Here is a 2,910-nt window from a genome sequence, read left to right as displayed (position 1 = left end):
GATGACATATACTCTTTAAAGATTCGAACTGAACTGTACTTCGATTCACATTTATTCGCCAATGAAACCACAGCAATACAAACAAAGCAATTGTATATCTTCTCTGTCTCCTCAACACTCAATTAATTCGACCATCCCAATCCGCCAGTCTTGCCCCCATTCTTGGGATCGTATCGATGCTCCAGTGCGTGTTCAAACTGTCCCAACAACTGTTGCTGTATCAGCTGTCCCGTTGTATCATCAATAGCCGACGGTATGTGCAACCCTGTCGGTTTAACGGGTGCTGCCTTCTTCAGACCCCCGAATAGACCCTTCTTAGCCCCCCCTTTGTCCTTCTTCTTGCCTCCCAGTAGAGCTAAGAACTTGTCCTTCTGCTTATCGTTGCCGTTGAAGCTCGCTTTTGTCCAATCGTTCCATGCCGTTGGTGTGACTGTGCTAGTACTCGCCGCGGTCTCGGTCCTTGTGGCACTGCTACTAGAGCTCACTATATCATCGCTTGACCCCTCACCCGAGGTGCTACCACCACTATTACTGACTGTGGCTGCTTGGTTAGCATTCGTGGCGTCCGCGTCTTTGTCCTTCGACTTCTTATTCTTCTTCTTATCCTTCTTGTCTTTCTTACTTGCTTTGGGTTTCTGGTCTTTCTGACTTACTTTGGCTTTCTTACTCACTCTCTCACTTACTCCTTCCCCCGGACCATCGCTCCCAACAGACTTGTATCGTTTGCGTTTCACACCCTTATCCGCACTAACAGCACTATTTGTATCTGAGTTCTGCTTTATCTCCACTTTCTCCCTCTTTACTTTCTTGTCCTTCTTGCCTTTCTTCTCCTTTTTGGTCTTCTTGCTTGGTGCATCAACTACTTCATTCGTGCATTCAGCAGTGGCTTCCGGGGCATTCTTTAATTTCTTACTATCTTTCTTAGATTTCTTGGACTCTCTAACTGCGGACGTGTTCTCCTTCTTACTTTCTTTATCCTCGCACTTCGATGCCTTCTCCTTCTTCTCCTTCTTCTCCTTCTTCTCTTTCTTAGACTTCTTCTGATCGGACATTATGACACACTCACAACCAGTGTTTTACTGATTGTTCTTATTATACTCACAATGTATCCTATTGTAAACTTATATACTGATATATGTTATATACTGTTTAGTGTTATATACTGTTTAGTGTTATATACTGTTTAGTGTTATATACTGTTTAGTGTTATATACTGTTTAGTGTTATATACTGTTTAGTGCTATATACTGTTTAGTGCTATATATGTTTAGTGTATATACTCGGACTTGGTTTCGTTTCCCCGCCGTGTCTGATAGATTGCGCATACCCTACTACCCAATAGTCTAATACATATTGCGGTGACCTAGCCACAAAGCAATTTACGTTGGAACGTATTACAATATATACTTTTTCCGTTTACAATCAACATTCACTTTAGTTTGGTCCTATAAATTTAGACTGGGTGTATTATATAGGCCCTGAGGTGTAATATATAATTACTATACTGTTGTATAGTCCAGTTATTTGGAATATTGGGTTCACCCTTTTCTGCCCTACATCAGTATGCTATAACGTTTTTATCTATCAAAGCATTCAAAGGCTTAAAGCTTACGTAACGTAAATGCCGAACTACTATAACGTAATGAGGTTTTATATTTGCACGTGTACATATTTTATCATTTCTCATCGAACTTTATTTTTGGAACGAAATTTGATGACGCGACAAGAAAACGAATACTTTTCGGTTTTTATCACTTCGACTGTTTCACGCTGATCTGCGGAAAAAATATACGTTGAAAAAGTTGGGGTTCATTACGTTCAACTTTTATTTACATCAGTTGAATTGGCTATGTGCACTTGTGCAGGCTTCCAATATGCTTTAAAAATACTCATAGTATACGAGTATCTGTGTTTTTAATTAAAAAAATTTAACTTCTACATATACATACTATGCACGAATATAATATATATATTCGTCAAAGGAATAGCATACTCTTAGCTGTCGTTGTTGGATGTGGTTGAAGGTATGTTATCAAGAAGATCCGCATTCACTGTAAGGTCGATTTAAAGAGAGTACGGAACCAGATACACATCTGCACATACTACAAGCACAGCCACAGTCGCGTAGGGGCATGTTCAAATCTAAATCGACTACGTAACATTCATATATAGATTCATACATCCTATACCAGTCGAATACAGGTCGATACGTCGTAACACAGAATCATATCTGTTCATACACATACATATTTGAGTGATCTAAGTTACGTAAGATCCAGCATGAGTTCTAGCAGCCGAATAAACTTTGGGCAGGCCAGTCCCACCTACAGGGCTGGGTATATGATAGACGGCGACAGCGACAGTGACGATGAGAAAGTAGACCTCACAGATGTACCTGAAGATCTGTTGGATATGAATGAGGAAGACTTTGAGAACGAGTTACGGAAGAGGTTTGAGAGTGAGATGCATGATTTGCAAGAAGGATATAAAGCTGAGCCCATCCCAGTGGAGGCGTTCAGGGACATACCAGAGTATGTAAACAAAAAATACAAATCAGATGGAGGAGGTAAACCAGATTCAAAAGATGTAGATGACGAGCGAGGTATAGCCGGGGAACTGGATAGTGACGAGGAGGAGATGTTGCCGAAAGTGGTTGAGGTCACGGAGGCTACGATGGGTGTGGATGGTGATATGAGAGACAAGGGCAGTACAGCAAGTAAAAGCGCACGGGAGACGATAGCACAGACATCTGTGAACGAGGATACCAAGGCCACACAGGATGGGCTTAGAAGACCGCAGAAAGGAGATAACAGTATAGGAAAGTTAGGAGATGGAGATAGGAAGGACGATGCTATGGAATTGGATAGTAGCAGTAACAAGCGGGTCAGGTTTAACGAGGATATGGGTGAG

The 2,910-nt window shown here is 41.4% G+C and overlaps 2 protein-coding genes across 2 annotated transcripts in view; one reads left to right on the top strand and one right to left on the bottom strand.

Annotated features, from left to right (window-relative positions):
• SARC_07301 (hypothetical protein) lies at positions 1-1,177 on the bottom strand. Its single transcript, XM_014298770.1, has one exon. It carries the CDS (start codon positions 1,050-1,052, stop codon positions 123-125), a length of 930 nt encoding a protein of 309 aa, XP_014154245.1. The 5' UTR covers positions 1,053-1,177; the 3' UTR covers positions 1-122.
• Positions 1,178-2,280: 1,103 nt separating this feature from the next.
• The window catches only part of SARC_07300 (hypothetical protein), a gene marked incomplete at both ends in the record, with an annotated part of 3,336 nt that continues 2,706 nt past the window's right edge, over positions 2,281-2,910 (top strand). The window contains one exon of the mRNA XM_014298769.1: positions 2,281-2,602. Coding sequence (XP_014154244.1) covers positions 2,281-2,602 — 322 coding nt within the window. The remainder of the gene's footprint in view (positions 2,603-2,910) is intronic.

This window comes from Sphaeroforma arctica (genome assembly GCF_001186125.1).
Source record: "Sphaeroforma arctica JP610 unplaced genomic scaffold supercont1.570, whole genome shotgun sequence".
Lineage (NCBI taxonomy): Eukaryota > Ichthyosporea > Ichthyophonida > Sphaeroforma > Sphaeroforma arctica.
Note: the sequence above shows the minus strand (reverse complement) of the source record. Positions and strands in the feature narration are given on the sequence as shown.

What these genes read in the sequence shown, in the direction of transcription:
- SARC_07301 (XM_014298770.1), bottom strand. Translation starts at nt 1,052, where the DNA reads ATGTCCGATCAGAAGAAGTCTAAGAAAGAGAAGAAGGAGAAGAAGGAG.